General features: G+C 41.6%; 2 protein-coding genes across 3 annotated transcripts; one reads left to right on the top strand and one right to left on the bottom strand.

Moving 5' to 3' along the window:
- Positions 1-1,872: 1,872 nt before the first annotated feature.
- On the bottom strand, positions 1,873-12,100 carry LOC133930901 (kinesin-like protein KIN-UB). The gene is made up of 19 exons (XM_062377672.1): positions 11,668-12,100; positions 10,049-10,149; positions 9,848-9,970; positions 9,375-9,560; positions 9,049-9,270; positions 8,800-8,965; positions 8,570-8,719; positions 7,612-7,700; positions 7,221-7,424; positions 6,486-6,578; positions 6,214-6,333; positions 5,918-6,049; positions 5,175-5,316; positions 4,456-4,548; positions 3,835-3,960; positions 3,601-3,726; positions 3,076-3,219; positions 2,572-2,700; positions 1,873-2,497 (listed from the first exon to the last, which is right to left on the bottom strand). The coding sequence occupies exons 1-19, from the start codon at positions 11,870-11,872 to the stop codon at positions 2,337-2,339; spliced, it is 2,712 nt and encodes a 903-aa protein (XP_062233656.1). The 5' UTR covers positions 11,873-12,100; the 3' UTR covers positions 1,873-2,336.
- A 7,641-nt stretch (positions 12,101-19,741) lies between these two features.
- LOC133930900 (transcription initiation factor TFIID subunit 14b-like) lies at positions 19,742-22,230 on the top strand. 2 transcript variants are annotated; one of them, XM_062377671.1, is made up of 7 exons: positions 19,742-19,979; positions 20,415-20,497; positions 20,658-20,879; positions 20,957-21,144; positions 21,227-21,351; positions 21,806-21,884; positions 21,970-22,230. In XM_062377671.1, the coding sequence occupies exons 1-7, from the start codon at positions 19,965-19,967 to the stop codon at positions 21,996-21,998; spliced, it is 741 nt and encodes a 246-aa protein (XP_062233655.1). In that variant the 5' UTR covers positions 19,742-19,964; the 3' UTR covers positions 21,999-22,230. The 2 variants fall into 2 exon arrangements, with proteins under 2 accessions (XP_062233655.1, XP_062233654.1); XM_062377670.1 differs by having other exon boundaries at positions 20,412-20,497.
- Positions 22,231-27,342: the final 5,112 nt, after the last annotated feature.

The raw sequence follows: 27,342 nt of genomic DNA, 5'->3' as shown, positions 1-27,342 counted from the left end.
AATTTTAGACATAAAATTAAAAATTAAAATCCCAATCAAATCTATTTCAAACACCTAACTCGTCAAACCTGTAGGTACAAATCTAAACTCTAACTCGAAACCATTAAATACAAAACCCACAGGTACGGAATCCACGGATCCCAATACCATCCATAGCCGCATGGGGTAGGCCTTCCCAGCTGCCGTGTCCTTGCGATCGAGACAGCAGATGCCGTCCCGTCTCCGCACGAGTGACCGATCGGTAGATGCACGGAATCGATGAGCTAGCAAGCTACCTATTGGAGCCTGCAGATGTTCTGCGAAAGATCGTGCGTGAGATGTGTGACTTGAGACTCTGCGTGTTGCCTGCATATTTGTCTGCACGCGTGCGTGCGTGCGTGCGTGCCGGCCGAGTCAGTGTTGCCTGCCTGCATCAGGTAGACACGGTCGATCAATCGATTGGTGCACGACGCCGTTGACTAAGCATTAGTTAACCACGTCCCGGTCAATGTGCAGAGTGATCGAGGTGCAGGCCGCGCGACCATTCCACGTCGCTGCCGATGGCACGATCACCACCGCTGTTGCGTGAAAATAATCTTATGCACTTTGATACTACTTGACTGCGATACAGGTGGGTTTCATTGCAGTGACTGAGTCAAAACAGATGGTGCGACATCATATTTATTTAAAAAAATAGTATTTACTTGGAGGTATTCATCTAGATATGTTTAAGATTTTTTATTGATCGAGTCTGGTGATATAGGAGCAAAAGTAATAATTAAAATTATGATTGTCCGATTGTATAAATATAATTTTATAATATTAATAAATAAATATGTCTATATAGGTGAATATAATAACTTGTATCTATCACATCATGCTGTAAAGTAAAACTCTAATTGAGTTTTACTCTCAAACCAAACTGAAGACGTACATGCTCACACGAGGCCTCGACACGCCCATCCATATCAGAACCATCTCCCGGCCCAGGTCGTCGATCGGCGCCGATGCGCCGCACGTTGTCAGACGAGCGGCGAACGACCACACTCCGTTACCCAGGTCGTCGCGGTTGGTGTGATATAATCCGGCCATCCGGCTCCGTCTCGGCCGGCGCGGATCGATCGAGGTGGCGAGTGAATCCGCGTGCGAGATCACGGGAGATGGGTCGTGGGCGGGCGGGCGACGTGACGTCCCCACCGCTGCCCCAGGAACCCCGAGGCCGGGTCTTGGATCCGGGACGTGCCGGCAACGCCCGGGGGGTGCTCAGCCAGGTCATCAGGGCTGTGTCTTTTGGTGGGGTGTTGGAGCCGATCCGGCGACCGAATCTTTGACGCGATCGGGCATTCAGGGCCGCGCCTCGCCTGCCTCTGCGACCTGCCGCTGCCGGCGCAGGGCGTTCAAGAATCCAAGATAGTACTGGGCTGTGTTTACAAAACAGCGCAATCCTCCCAGATCACCCGTGTGGACTACGGTACTTTTGGAAAGATCGGAAGGTTGCACAGATGTCACCATTGCGATCCTGACAGTTACAGGAGGTTTGGCTTTAGTACCATGTTGAATTTCATGCACCGCCGGCGCCGATTGGCTCAGGCTGAAAATTAACTAATGGAGGAAAGGTGGACAATCAACTCATACTACGTCGTTCGAATGACTTCTGACCACTTCATTTCGGTGGTTCCTTCGACCCGCCGCTATCAAGTAGTCGGTCACAACCAGAATTGACACTGAAAACTTAACCAGCACAGCAATTCTGTACTTGAGTTGCAGTCAAATTGTAAATCGAAGGACGAACGGCTTGAGTTGGCAGTAACAATTATTTCTAGTAGCACTCAGATACATATATCAATTGTCATTCCGCCAATCTTAAAAAAAAAAAGAGAATGTTATCACTCATAGCCAAGTGTTCTTTCTTATCCGCAGGCTCTGCGGTAAATAAAGTTAACCTTCAAGGGATCAGCTACTGTACAGTGAATACAGGTATAATTCATGGCCAAGTGTTCTAATCTGCAGGCCCTCACCCAAACTGTGAAAGCACTCCTTTTGGCCTTCTTGATATTTTTACAACAATACTTTCACATATTACATAGGAGGTAAGCTCACAAGCTAGGATTCAAATAAATGAATTGCTATCAAGAGTTTCAACGGCCCCTCAGCACAAGAAAAATGAACTCTTGAGGAGAATAAAGGTCCAAAACCCTGCCTGTTCTGATGTCTGGTGTGTCCATGTACGCCTACGAAAATTGGGTATATCAAGCGAAGATGCGCTTGATTACCAGCACTGGGCGCAATGGCACCTCTATTTGCACAAGGAATGTAACTTCACGGCGTGCGAGACCGAGCTGCACTTTGTTCTTTTATCAAGGTTTTATTCCCAATCTATTAATCTCTGCTTCAAGAGTGGGGCTGGATGTCAATGTTCGATATGCCAACTGCCTTATATCTTCTCGAGAACAGTCCCTTGAAATACGAACAAGTTCCCATAACGCACCTCCAATGATTATGTCCCTTGCATTTACTTCTGCAAAAGAGAGCAAATTTAAACTGTAAGCATAGTATTATGTGTGTGGGTGTGAGAGAGGGTGGGAGGGAGACCATGTTGCGCCAAGTGGCATAACGCAAGCTCAATGTGCCGCCTAATTGGAGCTGCTTCATTATTGGCATTTTTCACAATCCAAGGAAGTGCACCATCATCGATTAATAATGATTTCCCCACCTTATTTCCTGATAAAACAAAATTATGCACAACATTTCAGAAATGGGACAAGATCAAGACATACACATAACACTGATCTCAGCAGATACATGGGACGCAAGCATCTATTTTTCAAAATTAGATCAAACAAGAAGTATTTGATTCTTAAAATTTCAAATCAAGCATTCTTACATTGATAATTGCAGAATAGGTAATATCAGAGTATCGTATTCAAAGCATCGTAACATTAAAAACTTCAGTTGTCAGTTGTGAATTGATGATTTGATGTTAAATGTTTCTCAGGCATTATCGAAACTGAAAAATCTCTCTTAAATGCAATATTTGGGTTGTGCAGTATGCTCTCCATTCAAACCATAGTGCCTGTGGAAGCATAGATACATTACCTTGAGTAGCTGCTCTAGATTCACATTTTGCAAAATTTGCAATGCCACGTGCAACTTGAGCAAGAACATCAGGGTGCCTGCACCTAACCATTCCAAGCAATGCTTTAATTCCACCTTCCCCTCTCAACCGTGTTTGCAGTTTGTCTGGTAAAACAAAAGGTTAGGTCTTGGATATAACCTCGTGGATAGAAATAGATTCCTTATTCTCATTATAAAAGAAAATATAGGATCATATATAAGTCTCTATTCTTAAAGTTCAGTTATATTGACAGAACTTGTGTCAATCTTGCAGGTCATTGACCAAAATGTAGGCTCAACATTTTTCTTTTAATAGAAGCTAATAGTGGAGCAATGAATATATCTCAAATTAGATTATCATAATGTTTATACAGCCAGCAGCCACAAACTATTACTTGTTTGTCCAAACTCCTAGGTATCAGCTTTCTGAGGTATGTCGTTCAGTACACTAATATCTTAGGGTAGACCAAACAATTGCATCAGCAAACTAGAAAAAATTAGAGTTACCATTGCCACAAAGGTTAGCAATAGCTCCAGCCACCATTCTTAGAGTTTGCGGGTCCTCTGCATCAGATGCTGTCATTGACAACAAGGTTACACCTCCCTGAGCCATGATAAGATCTTGATTTGTTTCTGCATATGTAAATTATAACAATAATGAGACCAATATTCTGCCACTGAAGGAAGCTCACTATCAAAGGATCTCTGTCATGAATTCTAAAACACTAGTGCCTCACTGACCATTCATTGCAAGATTAGCGATTGCTCCTGCTGCTACTCTGCGAATAGTCTCGTCCTCAGAGCTCCTAAGCAGCATAAGGAGGGATGTAAGGCCACCTGCTTCAACAATCTTTTCCTGATTCGCCTCTGAAGTACACAAGGTTGAGCAAAGTTAGTTGATGATTGTGCGAAATTAGCTTAAAAAACACGTGCTGTCAGCCTGTCAAGTAAGATCAAGTAATACAAAAGCAATTATTTGCATGTAGTATCCAGATACAGCTAAGAATCTTTAACGAGGAATATGTGTGACAACAGTATTGCAGCAGCATGCTTCGAAGTAAAATTTCTAATGTATATTGCCAAAATTCAGGCGTCCATTGTGTGCATATAGAGATATTGTTCTAGTCTAATCCAAAATATGTTAGGAATAATAATGCATCATCGGTCTGGATCCCAAATAGCTCTATGTATATATGAAATGCAGACTGCATACCTAGACATGAAGCGGATAAGAGCTGCTTAAAAATTTATGTATATGACTGGAAAACATGGTCAAACAGCGCAACTCCATGGACAAACAAAAGAACAGAAAAGAAGTACCTATCTATCTAGTTGAAACAGTTATGAACACGCAGCACTCACCTTCAGCTGCCAGATTTGCAACAACTTTCACTGCATGAACTCGAACATCGGGTTCTTCAGATTCAAGCAACGACAATATCTTCTGTAACCCAACTGAAACAAAGCAGGAAAAACTTTAAGCATCATATGTTTTGCAGAGATGCCAATAGTTGGGATGCCACTAATCGATAAGACTGCAAACAACGTAACAGGATGTTTCACAAAATTCTATCTTAAGTTATAGTCTACCATTTTCACAATTTCATCTCAATCCCCAACGATTTTACAAGTCACATTCATCATCTCCATATCTTTATCAATAGCATGTCTACACAAGTACCCTGGCATCCAAGTACACTACAGGAAGTAGCACAGTTATGTATTTAAAATGCATCATGTTTCACCTTGAGCTTATGAGAAAATAGAAAGGACAATTGAGTATCATATACCTAAATTGCTAGCACAAGAGAACAGGACTTTTGCACACTATTTCTTATAATATAAGGTCATTAATCACTATAATTAAGTATTAACCCTACCAATTAGTTTTACCTCTACATTTAGAAATTGCTTACAGAACTAGACAGATCAATCAGGACAGAATTTGAAATTGAATGAGATGGTGGAAGCTGGAAGGTTTAAAAACCTAAAGTACAAGTGAAAAAAAGGCCCATGTGAAATTTACTGGATTTTACAACAATTCAGTTTTCAAAAACAACAAAAATAAAGGGAACAAATACCTTGTTCAAAGAGTTTAGCAATTGGTTGCTTAGATCCATTGCTCTGCTCTCTTGGTTGTGAACCTCGAGTCTGAGACACCAAAGAATCTAAACCAGGAAAGATTTTCCCTGGCCCATCTCCTCTATCAAGACTCCTCCTTGTCTGGTAGGACCAAATCAAAATGAAAAATGAAAAGAGAGAAGAGAGAAGAAACAACACAATTATGTTAGGGTAGATCATAGTGCAAGGTAATAATGGAAACAAGTTGCAAAAAAGTGCAGCGGCTCCCTACAGAAAAGAGAAAAAGGAGGAATCGTTCTTGGGAAGAAAAAAAAATAAGAAAAAAACTTGATGGCCTGATCAAGGCTTAATCGGGTCTGTGAAAAATATCAGGCTAGGTCGGAGAAAAAAGTAAAGAGAGAAATACAGATCAGACTGAACAAGAAATATACAGTTTTATTCAATTAAGCTAAGCTAAAACTCTGCTTGCCAAAGAATAAGCCAATTTATTTGTTCATGTTATACTGACATCTGAAAATGTCAGAGTTTATGCTTGCAATGAACTCCTGAGCTATGCTAATAATCCAAAAAGACAATAACCAGAAATTACATGAATCAATAGATATACCACTACTGTTAAGATTAGGGGACTGCACCTGTGCCCCTACTGACATTTAAATAAAATGTACCCATTTGACATTAAAATCAGGCAATTCAGAATCATCGATAACAAATAAAAACTACCATCGGCAGTAACACCTACCTCGTCAGCTTCCAGACTCATCTGCAATAACTGACTTCTCAAAACACCTATCTCTTCTTCAAGTTTCCCTTTCTGGCTACTTTCAGTATCCAACATTTTCCGGAGTTTTACTGCTTCAGCTGTAGCTGTAGCCTACAAGATGAAAAAGAAAAATGAGAGAGAGAGAGAGAGAGAGAGAGAGAGAGAGAGAGGGGGGGGGGGGAGAGGGAGAGGGAGGGAGAGAGGGGCTAGTTTGCTATCAGGACATTCAGGCAAGAATTTATCCACAGAAAAGAAAAGGCTTAAGCCAATAGCACCTCCATCTTTTTCCAGTGTGATACTTGATTCTTAAGGTCATTGGCCTCATCTTCGGCAGATTGACGTAGCATTTTCTCATTCTGTAGTAAGTCATTTGATGTAGACTCGGCCTCTTTAATCTACATCGCAAGAGAAAAGGGCATAGGAGATCACATTTAGAATTTGCATACAAAATATGAATGTAAAATTCTTTCTCAGGCTAATGATGAAAAGATAGCATGAGATTTAAGTGATCAAATAATCAATTTGTGAAGCTGAATTAAATGTGTACCTGTTTCTTGGGTGATTGTTGATGTACTTTCCACTTCTCCTCCAGTATTTTTATTGAGTCCAAGTATTCCTGGTGGTACTTCATTTTCTCATTCTGCATTAAAAAGAAAATACCTAAAACTAATAACCAATAAATATAGCATCAATCAAGCATGTTAGAGATTGAACTAATTAGGAAGCTTTAAGCTTAAGAGATCTGATCCCTATTCTCTTGGGATATAAGCCTATACAAACAACTTGTGAAAGGGAAATACATTGCATACAACCCATTTGTGAAATTAACATAGAAACCTTTGAGCCTTCATGAAATAATTCTACAGAGAGCAATAATAAGGCGGCTTCAAAAATCAAAACACCAATGGCAAGCAAAGGAACAAATATTGCAGCAAAAACATACCACAGTTTTTTAAGGAAACTGAGGGTCTCCCCTACTGATTAAACATACGACAGTTTTGCCAAGCTAAATCAGCATTAAGGAGTTAATATTGGTCTGTCTTTTTAATATTATTACTATTACTGATACCTCTTTTACTTTTTATATCCTCTTTGTTGGTGGCTCTTGTTGGGTTTCATCTCTAGCCTACCCCAACTTGCTTGGGACTAAAAGGTTTTGTTGTTGTATGTAGACTGTAAATTTATAAAGAAACATAACACTAATATACAAGACAAAAGAGAAAGGGCTAATTAATCTATACAAAATAGCAAGATATATAGAACATAATGATGGAAAGCAAACCTCTAAAGCGATTTTGCACTCTCTGTCAGCCTCAGCAATGCGACATTGAGCTTCAGCTCTTATTCTCTCAACTTCATCATCAAAATATTTCCGTTGTCTTTCATTCTCTGCAATCAACTTATCCAATTCAATATCAAGTCTCCTACATAAGCTTTTGTAATCAAACTCCTCCTTCAATTTCACCATGTTCTCAACTTTCATTGCCTAGACATGAAACAAAGCAAATATTAATCACTCCAGTAATGAAACAGCTTGCAGTTATTTTCACCAGTTCCACGAAATCAGAGATTGTTGGTACAATCTAAGAAGGCGAGGCCATATCATTGTCACTACTTCACAACTTGAAGATGAAAGAACCCAAAACCATTAGATGAATCTACATAGAGCGTACTCTTTGTCCAAACATTATTGTACTTGTAGTTTCCCCTCGATGTCTTGGAGATGGACCAATAGTCACAACCAACGATGTTCTTGCAGTGCCTACGAAATTTAAAAGCAGGTTGACCTTGATCAGAGCAAATAATGGTGACAGGAGGCTTCCCTAGCTATGCTACAATGCCATTTTCACTTTACACAATGCCTCAATACCTTATGTAATTGTCAAATTTCAGGAGAATGTCCAAGCAAATTATTTTTACATGTTCTTTTCCAAAATGTCCAGGCATGGTTCTTTCGGTTCTAGACTAGTAGGATGAAGTACTTCACGTTCTTCCTTATCTAGGAACTAATTTTTATTGCTCTCTGTGGTGTAGGATGAAGTACGTCATGGTGTATAGAATATTATTTTACTGCAGAAACTAGTATATAATATTCTATACACCATGACGTATTGCATAAATACATGGTCGATAAAAGTTAAATCATTGGCATGTGCCTTCTTTCTACGCTTTTCTTTTTTGTGAAAAATTGGAGATTAATATTTGGGAAACCGTGATGCAGCACTAAAGCTGCATTTCAGTGTGTTGATGCCAAGATGAATACTGCAATATTATGTGGATGTTAATATGCAGTAATGACAAATATTCCAATGCGGTAAATCGTAAACAACTAAGGCATCACCATCCAACTGGGCAATAGCAAGGAATGCAGCCAAGATAAAATTAGGGTATGTCAGCTTTATAATTTCTTACTTGCTTTGCAGGTTCAATTGGGCTTTTAGAATAAAGAATTAGACATGAAGAAGAAAATGGCACTAATGCCATTTGGAATCGATAAAAAACTAATTTATACTGCCATAGTTGACTGTAGCTTATAAGTATAACCCATTCATTCTTGCTGGTGTCATGCGTGCAATAAACATAATGATATTACTGTAAAAGAAGTATAATAAAGTGCATAGCACATCTTACCACCAAATGAATCTTTAAGCAATCTCGTAAGCTTCGAATCACGAACAGGTACATGAGGACTGTTTTCAGCAAGTGCATTGATGCATTTCCCCAGTGCACTTAAGGACAAGTTGATAGACTTTGCCTCTTCTAATGTATGGCCCTCACTTCCTGCAAATAGTAAGTTTCAATATATGGGGTTGCAAATTACAGAGACAATTATATGAACACATTAAAAGAAGAAGACTCACCTGACTTGTCTATTCGCTCTGATCCAGCCAAGTCTACAACTACAAGCTTACTTTTCCTCACAATAGGTGGTCGGAAAGACCCCATCATGGAAGACGAATGCCCATTTTCACCAGAAATGCTTACTTCCATTTCATTCCTACCCTTTACAGCCCTTCTGACATTTACCTTCACATAAGATATCACGATATTATTTGCTGTAATCATAATGGTGTACTGATAGGTAGAAAACTTAAGGAACATAAGCTTACCATGAGGATGGCGTGACTGCGAGATGACTCTGTGTTTAACTTTGTGTTTGCAGCAATGCGATGGGCCTCACCAACCCTTAGAAGGTCCACAAAGCTCTTTTGGTCTCTAACTTCAACTACTGTGGCTCCAGGCAGTGAAACATCTCCAGTCCTTGGGTCTTCTACAATGGCTATATTGTCATTTACAGGATCAAGGAGGTCTTGAATCATTTCCATGTACAGCTGCAACAGCCACCCCAATATACATTAGAACAACACAGATTAGACAGGCAGAAGTTTAAAACAAAGAAAATAGATAAAATTGCAAAAGGACAAGCATTGCGAACCTGTAGATATGATACTGAAACATAATCAGTCTCAAATGTTATATCTGCTAGAATATCCTCCATTGCACGAACCATGATCCCACGTGCAGCAGTATCTTCATCACCAAGTCTTCCCAGTGTAAAAGTCTTCCCGGTACCAGTCTGCCCATATGCCATAACTGTGCCATTATATCCCTCCAAAACACTCTGCAAAACACAGACATTAGTACATTGGTACAGACATTGTTAAGAAAGCAAAACATAACAGTGATCAAACTAACAGCCATGGCCAGAACAAAATATTTCAGGGGCTGAAAAACTGCATTGTTATTTCTAGTCAACTATGAAAGATAAAATACATTCAAATACAGCTCCTAGGCAATTTCGAGATTCCCTCCATGTCCAAAAACCTCACCATGAAGCAATTTGCAATGCTGTGTGAACTGACAAAGATTTACCCCAAAGGTTACAAGAAAGGTTTAAGCATAATATACCTCCACAACTGGTTTCGCAACAACTTCATACACTCGCTTTTGTGAAGAAAACTCTGTGAGCACTTCATCGAATTCATAGGTTTCTGACTCCCAATTGTTTTTACGAAGCTTTAACCTTTTGAGCTTCATAACAAATTTGCATCAAGTGAGACAATAATAAAACAAATGTTTTTGAATAGCACGCTAAAGAGGAAGACAAACCTCAGGCTGAAGTTCAACACAATCACCAAAATCCGCATCTGCTGCCAACTCTTCTGCATTCCTGGGCCTAAGCCTAACAGCAACTCTTACTCTACTAGAAACTGCTAGGGACCGGGGAATAAGATTCAGTCAACAAAAAATAAAGACGCTCCAGGTCAAATCAACATTGCCCGAAAACAAAAGGAGAACAATGAATGCTTCATATTTTCACCATAAAACATAATGTCAATCAATAACTTAATTCTCGTGTATTTGAAATGATCATGTCAGGCAACATCAGTGCACAAGCATACAGTAAAAAAAGATAGCAAGAGGCAATTTAATTTCTTGTACACTAGCAAACTTAATAATCCAACTATGCCAGACAATTTGTACACCCAGTACACAGTCAGAAGAAAAATCTAAGGAATGAGGCATGTTAGTCTATTCGATAGAAGGATTACTTGGAATGATCATGGCACAGCATACAGGAAAGCAATATAGCAGAATAGATATTCTAATCTCCTACTCAATGGAAGAATTGGAATCATCATTGCCATCAAATAATTCTTCTGAAACATCAATTACCATGAAGCAGCTTTCCATAGCATGTTTTTCCAGTCATGGTAACAGAGTTGACCACTTAACCAGCCACGTACGATTTTGCAGGCATGAAAAAATAACAAACACACAAGAGAACGACCAAGCATACTAGAACAGGAACATTAAAATGCCACACAAAAATTTCAAAAGCTAACATTAGAGAATTTATATACCAAAACTAAAAAACGAGTTGTTTTCAGCATTCGCTTCGCATTAGTGCGTATGCAATTCCCTGGAAGGCTGGAACTGCAGAATTACTCCCAGTAGGACTAATAGAGTGTTAATGCTACTGCTGTCGTATGGACTTCTGACAAACTCCTAAATGAAAATTGTAATTTTACGCACTGTAACTCACTCCGGTGTCATCATTTGCAAGGCAACTAACCACAAGATGCATGCACAACTAGCAGGAAAATGCATTTACCAACTGGTGATCTTCATTATTTTCTACAGCTGTGTCAATTTGCAGCGTAAATTTTGAGTGAATGGGGTGGATGGGTCCGAGGGGTGCATAGTCATCACGACAATGCAACAAAAAAGACATGAAACACACAATCATGTCGCAACTAAAACAATACCAAGGCGCTCACGTGTCAACGAAACCACCATTTTAATCTGAAAAACTCAACCTGTAGCTGAACAATCACATCCACAGAATAAAACGCGCTACTGCCGTTTCAAAATGGTGCAATTGCTCTGCAGATACGTTACACACTTAAACCCAGCACCCCATCACTGGACAAGCAAGCCCCAAATCTGAAGAGATTCGCCGAACCGATCACACTATCACATTACACTACCAGTCCAAATGGTGCGAGTTGATCTACAGCTGCACTGCATGCTTGTGTCAACGAGTAAAACCTCTCCAGAATCGTACGAGATCAAGCGGCCGATTCAGCAGCAGCCAAGTAGGTGAAGTAAAACCAAATGCAGATCAGTCCAGTTCCAAATCCCCAACCCTACCCAAACCCCACAGCGGCAAATCCAAATCCGGATCCCACTCCCCACGATCGGAGCCAAGCCAAAGCCACACCCACCTCCGGATTCCGACGACGCGCGCCCGCCCGCCGCGGGGAGCGGCCCGGAGCTCGTCCGCCGGTACGCGCCCGCGCCGGCGGCCGAGGAGAGGCGCGGCTTCCCCGCCGCCGCCGCCTTGGGCGTCGCGCTGGAGCTCTGCCGGTCTAGCTTCGCGCTCATCCTGGGCCCCACCCCGGCGCCCCCATTCCTCACCCCGCTCGCCATATAGCACTCGCTCCCACCGCACGAGCCTCGTGCGGAGAGAGAGGGCGAGATCACGAGGGTCGAGGGGGAGGTGAGGAGAGAGGGGAACGGACGCCGAGTAATAAATGCGGGGAGGGAAGGGGGCCAGGGGGCCCACCGACAGCGAGGGAGAGAGGAGGGTGGCTGGCCGGAGAGCGAGTTGGTGCCTTGGTGGACGCAAGCAGAAGAGGGAGGGCGGAGGAAGAAGGCGGAGGAGCGCAGCTTTTAGCCGTGTCGTGTCGCGAGCTGCGTCTCCCGGTTCTCCGTCTCTGCTCAGCCCTACTGACTTCACGGTGGGGCCTTAATTTCTGGCCCCACCGGACAGAGAGCGGGTGGGTGGTTCCTGACCGGATTGGAGGCTGTTCCGTGCCGCTGAGACATGTACCCGTGTGGCCCTGTAGCTGGGTGTGTATGGAGGTGGGACCCCGACAAATGAGTGGGACCCGCGTGGCGAGGGGATTTGAATTTGGGAGTGGTAAAGAGCGAGCGAGATTCTCAGGGAAGTTATCACCGTAGAGGATAAATAGAGGTTTGTATTAGGATCTGTTTTCAACCGTCGAATTAAAATGTAATGATCATAGCAGATGCTATAGTAAATAACAAAGAGTATAAATAGATGCTACAGTAAATAAATAAGTGTTCGGCACTACCGTCTTCTCCAATATCACTACTGTGGTGCTACAGTCCTCTGCATGATTCACCACTGTCGAGGATCCGGGTCCACAAAAGATAGGCATCAAAAGCTATGACAACTAACAATTGTTCTTCTTTTTGTGTTTGGGCCCTTTTTATTGAATCCGGATTCACCGGCGCTCGGGCAATTTGCAGTCAGTCACTGTTCACACAGGGATGATTTTCACTACTTACGAAAATATGTAGCACTTTTAGGTTTATAGAAGGATTATATCGTTAAATTTGTTCATCTATTTGAGATCGAACAACTCACAATATTTTTTAAGCGACAGTGACTATAATTTCTCTGAAGTCGAAGGATCCCGATTCCTTTTTATTCTGTATGTTTGATCAGTTTAATTCATTTGGCATGGGTCTTGTTTACTCAATGGAGAGGAAATGGTTCAAAATTTTGTGCAACTTTTCAGGTTCTTTGCTGTTGTTCTTAGCTCTTTGAAAGATGTAGTGCTGGTACCGCGAAAAATAAGAGAAAATTAGGATAAGGTGTTAGCTCAAGATCATCAGTAAATAGATGCAGTACCACTGTTAGAATAGCATATGTTTTGTATTATACTTTCAGCCTATCCTTTTCCTGTGCAATCCTATCAGGAAATGATGTATGCTGACCTTGTCAATAGAAAATAGCGCGATCGTGTCATTGTCAATGATACATTCACAGTGACAATGTGTATTGGACACGTTAAATCCAGCTGGTGGAATGTTTCCATCGATCTGGTTTCGTAGGGGAGTTCACAAGCAAGAAACACATGCTTCAATCATATCCCAGAGACTTCATGGAGACATGAACTGCTTCAATCATATCCCTACTTATTACCTTTCATGAAAAGTAAAATCAGAGCTTAACTCTACGCGATATTAATCTTCTAAAGTCGTAGATTATATTTAAAAAAGTTACTATACCCATATATCCGACATCAAACCGGGGAAAGTTTTGGAGCAAGAAAGGCAGGTAGCCGTGACCTTGGAATTGCCCATGCTTGGCTTGCAATGCAGTTTGAGCTATGAAAACATATCATTCGTACTGTTGTCGATTGTAACATATGGGAAGTTTATCCTTCGGTAGGTACACCATGAACCATCTTGACCTATTTCCTCCCGGAAAAGAGATGATCTTCAGATGTTGAACTCAACAGTTGGTCGCTTTCCCTAGTGCCATTGTACTCGGGTCGGCATTGTAGCTTCGGCCCTGCAGAAAAGCAAAAAAGGCCTTGAGAAGTTGAGATAGAATGATCGCCTGCTTGCTTTCTTGTCATGAACGAATTATTCCATGTTCTTCTGCAAATAAAAGAGTTATCATTTTCCGTAAAAGAGTTGTCTTTTGAAGCAATGATGGAATTAATTTCTTCTAAATTTATATGCTGGCTACAATACCATTAGTTGGACAGCTTCCAAAGTTCCAGGTCCATCTGGGCAGAGTGGCCAGCACGAAACAAGACATGAACTGTTCTCTGGCTATGAAAATCGCATTCCTCTTTCAAAATTTTAACAGGCTTAGTTTTAGCACGAAGAACTCTCAGGAGTCCCTCAGCGGATTCAGGCTCTTCCCATTTGCAGCATATCCAGTGTATCATGTCTGTACTTTCAGTCACCAGCAGCAGCGCTGGGCCGCTGGCTGTCTATATATGCACCGCGGATTGTTCATCTCTCTTCGGATTCTTCCTGGCTCATTGCTCGATGCTCGTAGCATGAGGCGGAGCACGATTGGCGAGATCTGGCCGTTTGTGCTTGCTACTGCTGAAAATTGGCAGTAGCCAGTATCTGGAAGGCTGAAACTGTCCTGGATAATTTGTAGGAGACCAGGCTTGTCCCTCTATCACTTGTGATCAGGAGTCTCATGGCAGATGGGTAAGTTGAGCAATACAATGGTACAAGGAAGATGACAGAATTAGCAGAAGATATTTTTTTAAAAGGATGCCGATGCTATTAAAGGAGATGAGAGTTGATCTCGTTTACGAGGGAAATTAAATCTAAAAATATTAATAACTGGTTGGTTCAAAAATCCGACCTCAAACCACTAGCGCGCCATCGAGCTCCCCTCTGACCAAAACTAGGAGAAAAGAGATTTGGTAAGGGGAGGAACACTGGTCAAAAGCTAGGCAACACAAGATAAGGGGCTCGAGGCCAACAGCCAGCAGATCTGCCGATGGGGCAAGAGGCGAGCAGGGTGGAGAGGGCCAAAAGCCAAAACAGAAGATGTTCATACGCTTGATCATGAATGGCAGTCGCAAGATCTCCCTGAATCCAAAAGGAGCAAATGCTTTTCGATTGAGAGAGAGAGAAAAAAAACACTACACCTGTCATCACACGCGCACGGTTGGATCGGGGAAAGACGAAAGAGGAAGATCTGGCTGATCTAGATATACATAAATTATTTACATGGAAAAGGAAAGATAGAACTGTCGCATGAATCCACGAGCAAGTGTGTGCAGGCACTCGAGCTGGTCACATGAGGAGAGGATGGGAGGGGAGGGACCAACGCCAGCATCCGCAACAGCACGGCATGAAAGTGTAATCCCTTTGCATGGCGTTGGCATCGGTAGATCAGATGAGACGTGAACTCTGTGAGGACGCCGGCTAGTAGGGGTAATTAGATCGGGTATGTATGTATGTGTGTGTGTATATATATAATCTTATATTCAATTTTATATTTTTTTAAGTTAGGGTTGAACACGTATAGTATCGAATAATTATTTTTTTATCTTATTTTTTTTTCTCGATGTCGAGTCGGAGTAGATAGTCGGATAAATATCGGTTAAACGGGTAAATGTAAATTTTTCACTTTATTTGCATCCCTATACAGTATATTAAACAATATATTGGTGCAATCAAAATGAGTACAGAGAGAGTAATCGATAAGATACGAAAATAAAAGTATTCAATATTATTTGTCTACGAAAGTTCACTAATATTATTCTCATTTAATGTACTAAATTTATAAAAATATTTCAACCTTAGATTATTTTGTGAAAAAATGAGTTTTTTTAATGCTTCATTTATATGCATTTTTATCATTTCATGTGATATTCTCTTTTTAATTCAATTTGAATTCAAATAAAATTAAACATGCACAAATTCATCTAAATACCCCCACAATCAAAAGGTATATTCACCAAAAGATCATCATAACCAACTAGCTCATCCAATACCTTTAATAAAAACAGAAAACTAATTCATCTCGTCTATTAAAAAAAAGGAAATTAAATCATCCTATAAAAAAAAAAATTACCGATTCTCATACATACTTACCCTAAAACCGCACCTAACAGACCCATAACCGTCTCCAGTTCGATCTCCATCGCGTGATCTGACGATACCTATTAGCAGGTCAGATCAGATCCGGTGCCTGGTCCACCAGAAAAAGAAACGCCTCTAAGCATTGACGCTGTCGCATATACGGGGTGTTTTGAAAGGGAGAATTTGTAAAAACTTTTCAGATTCAGTTCAGATTTGAAATAAATCCGAACTCGTAAGGTGCTGGTGGACCCTATTCCAACTATCCAGAGAAGCCTTGACAGATATTGTTAACTGAGCAGCGAGAATGAGACGGCCTCTTCTCTCAACAAATGATGCGTCGTTCTTCTTTTTATCGTATTCCAAACAGGAGGATAAGACACTCTGAACTCCGGATGATAAGAGACCCTGAAGTGAAGTCTGAAAGAACACACTTGCTGTTGCTTTGCAGAATTTGCAAGGCTGAATTTGCCTGAACTGAATTGTACTTGTGCAGGTATATAGCTGCTGCTGCTGCTGCTACGGCAGTGCCATTGGTTGATTAAATAAGCAAGGATCGACAGGCGCACGTCGTTTTCTAATCCCGCGCTCGAGCTGTGCCCCCCACGCCTTGGAGCAACGTCCTTGGGCGCACGTTGCGTGGAGCATGGCATGTCGGGGCGGCGCAGGGCAGGGCAGGGCAGGCACGACGACGGTCGGTGGCCGGCGGATCGGTCCCGTCCCTTGCCGGCGGATGGGCCATGCGGTTGCAGGCTCTTCCAGCCATTGCATGCACCTATATATGCAAGCAGTCGTGTCAGTGGTGTGCATTATTGCAGCTGCCTATCTGTTGCAGCAGTTTTTTCTTTCTTTCTTTCGGAACGCTACGGTAGGCCAGAGGCCGACCTGAACATTGCCATTAGAATGGATGAAAGGTTCATACATCCAGGATTTGTAAGGTTACGAAAGCAGTAGCGACCGATCCAAACAGTACTGCACATAAAGGATGATGCCATCTTATGGGTATTTGCAGGTGAGTGCCACCTCGGGCGCCTCATTTTGCGAGTGTGCCTTTTGTAAGGGACCCGGGGGGGGGGGGCTAAACTTGTTTTTTATTTGGCTCTGTAATTTTTGTTTGTATCCTGTTGGGCAATTTCTTCTAATTAATACGACGAGTAGTTCTCCCACTGGTTTGTTAAAAAAAGATTTTGTGAGGTTGTGGTAGAGAGAGACTGTTTCAGCAGTTGAGAGATTACTGCATCGAATCTTGAAAAATTATCAACAAAATCATCTTGAGTGGGAATGGGCCTGCTAAGCCCAACTAACCAGAGCCCACATCACACTTTATAGCCTGGGCCCACTCCATCACAACTTTACAGCCCAACCCGTGCAACTAAGATGCTGCTGGCCTGAGAGGAAAGGTCCCAGACCGAAAACTTTTTTATTTTTTTAAATAAAAATTACAAATATATACATCCATTTTGAAAAATGAAACTTCTATACACTTGTCAGCTATTTTATATTGTGTTTACATCAAATTATCATCCACACGATTAGCTAGAAGATTTGTGCAGCGGGCTCCTCCCCCACGCCGGTTAGTACAACTCACATCTATTCATTTTTTTATTTTCCTTGAGCCACTCGCCCTTTTATGACCGAATAGAGAGACGTGGAGGGGGAGTTTGCTAGAGCGTCTTTTCCAGCTCCGGCGATTTTCCCCATGGGACCTAGCGTGGCAATTTTTTGGACGATTTTATCCAGACAACTTGTTAATTATACTTGAAGTATTTATCTGCTTAAGCTTTGAGTGGCACAACTCATTTTCTTCTTGACCTTTGCTCAAGCTTTCTGATCCAATTGTTAGTTCTTTTAATTAAAATTGATGATTTTTTTGGACACAACAAACATGATAATTTAAAGCTCATTGGAGAATTGTTCTTTTTAATTGCAATCGGCGATGTTCTCTGTTGAATGCTTGATTTCAGAATTGATATTATCCTACTAGACTGCAATCAAATAAGTTGCTTCATGTTAGATAAACACTTTACAATAATAAATCAAAGTAATAATACTTTTGGTCATCTTTGTTGTTTGTTATCCTAACTCAAAGTATTGCAACTGAGTAGCAACTAACCAATGATACAATGATATAACAAATGGTTGGAAGTGTCAATAATATCATTCCAGGAGAGCATCAAATGTTTATTTTTCTATCATAATTAGAGCATCCAACTTAAAATCAAAATATACCAATGAGCAGTACTAACGTAGGCTAGATAATACTAACCAGGAGGAAGCAAATACAACTAAAAAAATGTTGTTTGTTTGAGAAAAGATTTGTATATTACATCTCAGCTAAGTACACATCATGCTGATGTTAATAACTAGTCTACCACACTGCCATCTATCTGCTGCTGGAACGCGCATCATAATTTTCTTTATTTTGCAATCAGAAATGCTACAAAAGTAGCCCCTTTTCTGTTGCTCGAAACAATATTTTCATAAGTGAATGGAGGTTGCATTATGAAAGTATTGTTATGTTTTTCTTATAGTGGAGTTGTATCAAGGATATAAATCTTCAATCTATTCCTTTTCAACTTCTATAGATCAGAACCTTTTTTGATAAAATTTAAATCCAACTGCTAAATTCTAGGAGCGTCAAAGTCTCAATTTCTCTAGCTCATAACTACCGGTGGCTGGTGGGCTAAGTCCAACCAGAAAAGTTCAGTAAAACACAAACACAGAAACATAATTTTAACCAGAAATTCTCCTAATACTAAGCCATGGATCATAACCGGGGATGGCATGGTTGCCGTTATCGCGTAAGGGCAATATCATCAACAGTGCTTTTTACCACGACAATGGTGCCAGTTCTAATGTTAGTGAAGGTGCTTCTTCTGGGCTTAATGGTGGCTAGGCTGAGAATAGAGGTAGAAGTAGTCGAAATCTAAATCCAGCTGGTAGGTGAGGGATGCATGATAGCAGGAGACACGGCAATTTTTCATTTGATAGATGATGTTCCATCAGGCTTGATGATAATAGTGTTGAAACAAACAAATAAATAAAAATATCATAACTTAGTTTCAGATATCTGTCTAACTTACCCAACCAATCTCACACTTCAAACTCAACATAGAAATTAGATCTTTTCATCCTACGGCCACAAGAGTGTCACATATTTAGTGTGTCTACTGACCTTTACCGCTTCAACACCATGCTATTCCGATATTACTGTAGCACGCTGCATCGCCCTCCTTTTCCTCCCTTCCGCATGTCTCCTTATCCGCTTTTTTTGCCTCGCTATTGGTTTTGATATGATCTTTTTCTTCACGCTTCTCTTTTGTCTCCTCTTTCTTTCTTAAGTCACAAGTTTTTTTTCATCCCATCCTTCTTTCTACATCTGTAATCTAATTTAGATTTTTACTATAAATGTTACGTTTCAATTCTCTCAAAATTCAAAACATTATCGAAATAATTATAAAAAATTATGAATTTTTTTAAGAGCTATATGATAGCATTATCTTTGGACAGTGCTAATTCGCCCGCACGAGAAAGCCTGCTCGCACCCCTTTTTGACAGCCCTCATCGTTTTCTTTTTTCCCTTCGCTTCTTCATATTTTTGAAAACTTTTCTAAAAAAAAATTCTGTAAAAACTTTTGAGAAAAAGTTTAGCATAAAACTTTTTTAAAAAATTAATGGGAAAATTTTTGTACCGAGACTAGTGAGCTCCTATAGGCCGTCTCGCTCAGGCATGTGACTTGGGCTGCTAGCACGCGCCCCTGAAACAGGATTTTAGATTGTCTACACCCCTAAAATTTTCAGAAATTTTAATGATTATTTTAATAGCGTTTTTATGGAGAGTATTGAAACGTAATATATTTTTTAAAACATGTCTAAACGCCCCGACCCACCCACCGAGCCCGACCGACCGACCGACCGGCACTGGCCCATCAAACCGACTCGACTGGAGCTGACCTGGCTAATCCCCCTGCCCCCTCCATGCGAAACGCTCAACCGCCCGATCGATCCCATTCTCGCAGCATCGCTCCGTAACCCTAGTCGCCGCCGGTCAGCCCGGCTCCTCCGCCCGCGCCACCGTCGCCAGGTTCCTCTTCGGCCCACGTCGCCGCCGTCTCTTACTCTCCCCCGCGTGGTCGGCGGCGGCGGCGCCATGGATGCCTCTAAGGTGCCCCTTCTTCTCCATCTTGCATTGCCTCTCCTGTGCTTATTTCTTGTTTTGGAGCCGCCCGTTTCGTTCGAACAAATCGATTGCCCACCCCGAGTATGTAGTGTTTGGTAGAGAATCCTCAAATCACCTTACTATCATGCCTTCGAGTAGAGCAACAGCTTAGTCTAAGATAAGATGGTAAAAGATAAACAGCCACTCGCTTTCTATTGTGCTTGCGTAGCCGGTGAACAACTGAGCATTCACCGAATTTCATCTTCCATTTATTTAAAGGCTCCACTGTGATTAATCGCCTTACATGGTTCGATCATGGGAAAACATTTCATCATGAGTGGCTGTGTTACTCTATATGTTTACTACTTGCTAGACCTTATTGAATAGTAAGCTCTGGTAATCTATTCTTGACACGAAGTATCGTGAAAATTCTTTCAGCAGAATAAAAAGCTCAAGGATGTGGAGATCAGTTTTCCGATCGTCTATGGAACCATTTCTTTCTGGCTTGGTAAAAAGGCAAGCGAGTGAGTATTTTCTTTACAGAATACTTTTGTTTGGTTATTTTTCGCAACACTGGAAAACTGTTGCTACTTCGAAATATAAAGACAATTTCAGTTTTTGTGTTCTTGCCTATAGCGAATTGGATCTAATGGCCATGGGTATGATTTCACCTTTAAATCTTAGGTACAACTCTCACAAGTGGACTGTTTATGTCCGCTCTGCAACGAATGAGGATCTGAGTGTCATAGTTAAACGCGTAGTGTTTCAACTTCACCCAAGTTTCCAAAATCCAACAAGAGTTGTAGAGCAACCACCTTTTGAGTTGTCTGAATCTGGGTGGGGAGAGTTTGAAATAGCGATTACCCTGTATTTCCACAGTGACGTCTGTGAGAAGCGCTTGGATTTGTAAGTTGCAAAGCTCTTGTTTTCAAAACTATTTTTTGGGGGGGGGTAGCAGATAGTTAACTGTACCAGTGATGTAGGTTTCATCAGCTTAAGCTTTATCCAGAAGAAGACACCGGACCTCAATCAACCAAAAAGCCAGTTGTTGTGGAAACATACGATGAAATTGTCTTCCCGGAGCCTTCAGAGGCTTTTTTTCAGCGGGTGCAAAATCATCCAGCGGCTGCTGTGCCTAGGCTGCCTCCTGGTATAACATTGCCTCCTCCAGGTATGCTTCTTTTACTTTGCATGTACATCTATTTCGCGTTGTGAACTGCCAACGAAACACTATGTAACTTCAAATCATCTAGGCCCTATGGAAACTGTTCCGTATGATAAGAAGCGTGGTGACACTAAGGATCATCCTTTGTTCCAGTGGTTCTCGAATTTCTCTGAAGCAGATGAGCTATTAAAACTGGCTGCGGCTCGTCAACAGGTGATACTTATTACTAGCAGCAACTGTCCCTGTTTTCTGATATGCATAGAAATCCTAGGCATACTGTCTGAAGGCCTTCTTACTACCCATGTACATACACCAGACACACATACAAGCTGTAAAGACCTATGAATTTGTCCCGTTTGTTCAGAAAGTTCTCATATCAGCTCCAGTTGGTAAATGTGTCCAGGCCAGAGTTGAGGGATGTAAATTGGACTTTTTTCCTCTCATAAATGATAGGAACTCTCACTATCTAGTTGTCTGCTGAATATGCATGTCGGACTTTTTGTGAGGAGAATGGTGGTAAAATTTCACACAGGGATTCAGTGTGCTGGTAGTTTCCATTTCATTTACTTGTTTAATGGTGCAATGTTGATAGGGCCCGAACATAAATAGTTGAATAGGGAAAACAAACATCTAGTGATTTGACGTTGCAATTGTCTTCTTCCTCCAGGTGCAGGCTCACATAGCCAAGCTGAGAAGGCAGTTAAGCATGATAGAAGGAATGCCCCAACAATCAAAAGCCGTTTCTGGTAAGTAAAGTTTCTCTTTTTTTTTTCTCGATCATGCTGTGATGGGTTCTAATTGATGATGAGCTTCACTATCTTCTATGTTCAGTTCCTGGACAACAGTTTGGGCACATCTGATGTAACACATGCTACAATGTTAGCGTACCTGGTTGTAAGGAAGATCTTAGAACTTGCCAACCTTACAACAACTGCTTAATTAACAAATCTGATGTGTGTATCACTGTATCTCATTGAAGTGGTTGCCTCAGGCTTGCAACTGATGTTCTAATCAGCAATTTAATGTACAAATTCTATGAATTTTAGTGGCCTTATGCTTCCTAAGAGAACATTACTCTCCTGCTTTTCTGTATCTCCATTTCCTTTTTCTTTTCCCCTACATATTATTAGCCTTATAGTTCTTTTATCTTTTTGCTACATCGATGTTGGATGATCTGTGTGCCGTGGTGAAAGAGAGAAGACAGCTATGTTTGTTTCTCCTAGCACTTATGACGCTGCAAATAGTTATGAACATTGACATTCTTGACTAGGAATTGTGCTATGCCTGTTGACTCTTTGACAGGGAGCAGCATCCGTTAACAGTCAATAACTGTGCTGGGCGGCCGATTCACTTACCTGCTCTGATCCGTTTGTTCCCATAATCATTACGTAATCATACACATATGATGGATTCGTCCGGTCAAGATATCTCAATGACGAGGTTTGGCTGCCACCTGTGCCGTTTCTCTGAATGAAATGAATGGCAAAATATTCTGCTGGCATCATTCTGTTTGCTAAAATGTGGCATATGTGACCCTGTAGCTACTTCACTCACACAAGCTATACCTTCCTTTTTTTTTGTACAATTTGTGTTCCCTGCTCATGCCCTCGAGGAGTAAGTTTTTCCCATGAGTATATTTTTTTTTTCAAATTTGTGATATGTAGCCGGTAAATGAACCTGAACTCTGAAGTCACGGGTGGCAGTACAATTGCTACACTTCACTGTTCTTAGTCGTAGTGCAACTGTGCAAGATTATTTGCTTGTCTGGGCATTGCAACTGGCCATGAGCAATGGTGACCGTAAACTTTGAGCTGCCGACGGAATTTCGACATTTACCTCGGGAAGTGTTGTTTCAAAAAATGTACTGGCAATTGCGGAATCTGCACTTTACTTTTTTAAACCCCTGTCGGGGCCTTAAACAGACATTTCTTACAGCCACTTTCATTTCAAACTGAATAGGAAAAATACTGCCCTCGTGTTACTGAACAAAGACAACTGGATAAAGAGTCGAAATATTACGAAAGACGAAGTACCGTGCATTTTCATTTTAAAACAAGCATGCCAAAATGACCGGAGAAATGTAGCTATCTCTCTTTAGGCCACATGTAGGAATTTGCATGAATTTCATACGGAACCTTCTGATCACAGTCAGTAAGAATTAGGGAAAATCCCAGAGCCACAAACAGAGCCATGCCATCTAACATTGAGACATTACAACAACATCGAGTGGATCAATGGAATCGCTTTGCCGATGCCAACCACCAGCCTTAGCCTAGCCTGCGATGGATGGATCGATCGTATAGTACCTGCATGTCCCATGGGACCCTGTCGAGTTCGCTCGCCAAGGATCAATGCATCCATGCATGGTCCAAGTCTTCCAGCCTGGTTTGGCTCCAAGGACAAGAGGAAGCTTCACAAGATCTCTCATGTCCCCGAGTCCCATCTAATCATACGACCTGCCTTTCGCAGGTCACATCTCGATGCTTAATCCCATGACTCGAAGCTGACGAAACCACGTATGATCATTGATCAGTTAGGCGATTAGTAAGGGCATCATTTGGTTAGTTCGTGGACATTGGGTAATGATGGGCAGGCAGGCAGGCAGAGTACGCTATGTACTTGCGTTGCATGCACAAGAGGGCGTACGTGAACACGTCCTCCCCGGGCACTCGCAACTTGCTGTCCGGGTGCTGTCTCACCTGCAATGATTCGCGTCAACATCGGCCGGCGACGAGCCACCGGCCGAGCTCGTCATGTGGAAGCTCAGACGTCGCCGTCGCCGTCGCCGGCCGATGGAGAGAAGGTCCCGGTCGCATGCGTACGTGTTGTCTCGGGTCCGGATAGGACGAGCAAGCCGTGTAAAAGTTCAGGAACCTGTCGTCAGGTTGCTTGCACGCCTCTCCAGAGTTCAGCGATAGGTAGTTCAGTACTCGGCAGAGTTTCTGAACTGCTGCAAACAAGCATTCGCGGTCTACTTCGATCGCGGGAATTCTACAGGAATTGCATAGGAAACACTTCATCGATTCCTCTGTTCCAAACCCGGCCTGCAGCTTCGATAATTCTTGGTACTCTTACCCATCGGTTGATTTGGTGTTCATATCCATCCATCGAAGATTCATCAAATCTTGAAGCATCCGCATGCAATGTCGTTGTCCCAGTGGCCAGTGGCTACCGAGTGCCGTCTTCTGCGGCGACGACGACGGAGACAACTCGACGGCACAAACCGTCCATCCCAAACATCGGCATTATTCCGACTGTTTGTTCGATCGATTCGACGGATCCTGTTTGATTTGTACGTCTTAACCTGCAGCTTAATTCCTACCCGTCTGCTGTCTGACAAAGAGCACGTGAATGTACGTTCTAACTGCCGGTGCTTAACCCACCTCGCCGATCAGTCTGCAAGAGCACCGCATGTCCGGTGAGATTGAAGTCGTGGGATAAGTGTCAAATAATTGTATGATTTCTACGTATAGGAGTTAAAATTTTATTAATAGTATATGATAGAGTTATAATAGAATTTATATAATAAAAAATCTTCACAAATACGAAGGAGACCGGCTGTTGTAACCATGACAGCATAGCGATAGGTTTGCATGGAGTAACGGCGGTACTACCGAGACACCTAATCGTCCGGTGTCGGAACCATGTAAGATTTTGCTGAACCTTGTTGATAAACATCTCGTCCCTGGTGTCATCTATGATCTCGCGTGCATCGTTTTGGTAGAACAATTCAATGCTTCCACTGGCTAATTTGCTAACAGAAGTGATGCGGCTTGTATTTGGACTTTGAACAGCTTAGGCAATAGGTGTAGCGAAAATGTTTCTATTAGACCATGATTATAATTTTGATGATTAATGATAACATAGTCGTTAGAACTAAAATATTCGTCAAGAATATATGTTAGTAGGTCTAATTGATACAATACATTAAGAAGTCACCACAACTCGAACAAAGTTTGATTGAATTGGAGAAATCCAAGAGAATTGATCTCACCAGATAGTCCGGTACAGAGAAGTTCGCACTCACCGGAGCTTTGTGTTCAGAGACTGTTAGCCTTACCGAAAAGTGCGGTGCTCTGTGTGTTGAATTCACCAGAGTAATTTTGATAAAGGGGAGAAGACTGAGGACCTTACCGAATAGTCCAGTGATATGTACTGGATAGCACCAGAGCATTCTTGCAGAGAATAATGCAAGTGCAAATACTGAAGATCAACCCACCGAAAGGTCCAGTACTTGATTATACTTACTTGATTATAACACCAGAGCATTTGTTGCAGAGACGACTGTAAATGTTGAAGAATGAAGAACAACCCACCGGAAGGTTCGGTGCTCTGAAGATCAATGCACCGGAGCATTTTGCACAGAGAAGAAGTGGTGCAGTCTGGCTCAAGATAACTCACCGGAAGGTATGATGATGTATTTGAAAGCACATCGAAATTTCTGGTGTTCACAGAGACAGTGAATGGAGTTTCAATAGCTAGTTTATGAGTTTTTAGTCACTGGATGATCCGGTGTTAGTAAAAGTGCATCTAGACCTTATGTGTGGTTTTGGTAATTAACGATAATACATATATACTAACAACATTATTGAGAATTATTAATAGATTGTTCTATAGGTGATGCTTGGATGAGAGATATGCATGAGTTTTAGGTAAATAGGAAAATTGTAAGTGCATCAAGATGAATGAGCTCTTAGTGATACTAGGTGATACTCATAAAAAGAAGGAGAAGCTCAATAAGATTAAAAATATGCATGAAGTCTAATAAGTTGTGGAGATTAAGTAACTTGAGGTTAAAAAATTATCAATTGAGTTTTATGAACTAATCCATGTGCTTTATGTTTGAGAGTGAGTGGGATTAGGATCCATAAGAAGGTATGAGTTGAGTTGAGATATTCTATATGCTAAAAGTGAAGAATAAGATTGGACTCCATATATGATAAAGTGAATTTATTAAAAATATCGAATACAAAGCGGTTTTCTATGGCAAGACGGTGAAGGGCAAATAAGACTCAGCTGCGATGGACCATCCAGTGGTGAAGGACAAGCAAATAGTTTGGTGCTGAAAGACCAATATAGTGGTAAAGAGCGAGTGAAGGTTTTGCGCCTATACTATGCGAGGTCAGGTGAAGCTGCCGGTGATTCACATCAATCACATGAAGAATCAATTAGAGATGGAGTGACGATGATATAAAAGTTGGAAACCCTCTAAGTTTGAAGGAAAGAAGCGGTACTTGAAGGTATCCAAAGGCACAATGTGATTCAAACGTATTTTATCTTTGAAATTAAGTATAGGTATGCCGCACCATTAAAAAGGATGTAACATGAGCTATTTGTTGTGTCTCGGTGATCAAGAGTTCTCTAACCAACTCAAAGTGAGGGTCAAATTAAGAAGCCCGATGCGGAAAGTGTGGAAGTGTCCGAATTTGCTTTTGAAGTGTTACTAATTTGATCCAATGTGTTTGAGGTTATGAATTCAATTGGAATGTGTATCCCTCTGAATAAGCTTTCCATAGAGTCCAAAATCGTTGAAATAGGATGTTGGGATCAAAAGTTATCGTCGTTTTTCAGAGGGTCAACTATGCTAAACCCGGATACTCTGGGTTGACACGGATACTCCAGGTGGTGTGGAGTCTTCGGATGAGGTTTTGAGTCGAGTGGTATGTTAGGGCCTAAGTGTTTCACCCAGATACTCTAGGTTGATCCGGAGACTCCGGGTTTCGGACCCTCTGAGTTGTAATTCGGCCAGGGCTCTCGGTTACATGTTCTAGTGTCAACCCGAAGAGGCGAAGACTCTGGATTGACCCGGATACTCCGGGTCAGTAAAAAAGGTGTGTAATTGCTAGTTTTTGAGGATTGGGTATATATACCTTCTTACCCCTATTCTTTGTTGCTGCTGCAAGAGCACGAAAAATAACATCTTTAGAGCCAAAAGAACTCCTCCCCACTTTATTTTAGTGAGAGATTTGATAAGAAAAATGAATTGGGTTGAGAGATTGAAAGATTTAGTGCAAGTGAGCTAAAATCCATTCTTGAGTACTCGAGTCCATTGGCAAGAAGTTCGTGAAGCGTTTGTTACTCTGGGAGCTTGAAGTTCCTAGGCGGTTAGGCGTAGCTGGCGAGCACCCAAAGTTGTGGTGTGCCGTGGAAAGTTTGTGAGTGCTTCAATTTCGCCTCCGCAAGGGAAGAAATCAAGAGTGGAAG

This window comes from Phragmites australis, chromosome 10 (assembly GCF_958298935.1).
Source record: "Phragmites australis chromosome 10, lpPhrAust1.1, whole genome shotgun sequence".
In the NCBI taxonomy this organism is placed as follows: Eukaryota; Viridiplantae; Streptophyta; class Magnoliopsida; order Poales; family Poaceae; genus Phragmites; species Phragmites australis.
The sequence above is the reverse complement of the archived record's forward strand: the minus strand, read 5'-3'. Positions and strand labels throughout refer to the sequence as shown.

What these genes read in the sequence shown, in the direction of transcription:
- LOC133930901 (XM_062377672.1), bottom strand. Translation starts at nt 11,872, where the DNA reads ATGGCGAGCGGGGTGAGGAATGGGGGCGCCGGGGTGGGGCCCAGGATG. An exon ending in TTGCGAAACCAGTTGTGGAG is followed by an intron (nt 9,561 to 9,847) that starts GTATATTATGCT and finishes TGTGTTTTGCAG; the next exon opens with AGTGTTTTGGAGGGATATAA. An exon ending in TGAGTCTGGAAGCTGACGAG is followed by an intron (nt 5,317 to 5,917) that starts GTAGGTGTTACT and finishes TGGTCCTACCAG; the next exon opens with ACAAGGAGGAGTCTTGATAG.
- LOC133930900 (XM_062377670.1), top strand. An exon ending in TGGCTGCGGCTCGTCAACAG is followed by an intron (nt 21,352 to 21,805) that starts GTGATACTTATT and finishes TTCTTCCTCCAG; the next exon opens with GTGCAGGCTCACATAGCCAA. An exon ending in ACAATCAAAAGCCGTTTCTG is followed by an intron (nt 21,885 to 21,969) that starts GTAAGTAAAGTT and finishes TTCTATGTTCAG; the next exon opens with TTCCTGGACAACAGTTTGGG.